At 34.4% G+C, this 857-nt stretch overlaps 1 protein-coding gene across 1 annotated transcript; it reads left to right on the top strand.

Moving 5' to 3' along the window:
• The first annotated feature begins 398 nt into the window (after positions 1–398).
• On the top strand, positions 399–857 carry LOC137838228 (uncharacterized). Its single transcript, XM_068647482.1, has one exon. The coding sequence runs from the start codon at positions 399–401 to the stop codon at positions 855–857; it is 459 nt and encodes a 152-aa protein (XP_068503583.1).

The following is an 857-nucleotide window of genomic DNA, read 5'->3' on the forward strand; positions in this document are numbered from 1 at the left end:
CTTACCCTAAACTCATTTAAATTCTTCTTTTATGTTGTTTTTAATTCTGTTGATATAAACAACCGGTTGAATCGCAAAAACAACCAGTTGATTTTCTGTTAATCAACTTATACATTTTTAATTGATTGTTTTCTGGATTTCTATATATGTGATTCTGCTTTGAACTTCATTATACGTTCAAAGTTTGCGAAAATCTTTCATAAACAATTCACCCATCTCTTGTTTAAGGTCATATATTCTAACAATTGGCATCAAGAGCTTGGTACTTGAAAAATACTCTTAAGTTTGATCCTAAAAGTCTTTTTCTTATGGCTGAAAAATTACCCTTTGGGGAGGGTGCATCAATAAACATACCACCTTTGTTTTGTGGTTTGAATTACCAACTTTGGAACGTACGTATGAAGATCTTTGTTGAATCTCTTGATAAAGGAAAATGGGATGCATTTGAAAATTGCCCTTTTATTCCTACGCTTGAAAAGGATGATGTTTCTATTGAAAAGCCTTGGTCGCAATGGACCGATGCAGAAAACAAAAGAGCAAAGTTTGATTGTATTGCAAAAAGTATTATCACCTCTGCCTTAAATTCTGATGATTTTTGCAGGGTCTCTCAATGCAGATCTTCTAAAGAGATGTGGGATACTCTAGAGGTAACTCATGAAGGAACGAACGATGTAAAGAGGGCAAGGAAACATGCTTTAATCAAAGAGTATGAGATGTTTAGAATGCTCAAGGGAGAATCAATTGCGGATGTGCAAAAGCGGTTCACTCACATTGTCAATCATCTCATGAGTCTTGGAAAGGTCTTTGACAAAGAAGAGTTGAATATCAAGATTCTCAAATGTCTTGATAGATCTTGA

Source organism: Phaseolus vulgaris, chromosome 4 (genome assembly GCF_000499845.2).
Source record: "Phaseolus vulgaris cultivar G19833 chromosome 4, P. vulgaris v2.0, whole genome shotgun sequence".
Lineage (NCBI taxonomy): Eukaryota > Viridiplantae > Streptophyta > Magnoliopsida > Fabales > Fabaceae > Phaseolus > Phaseolus vulgaris.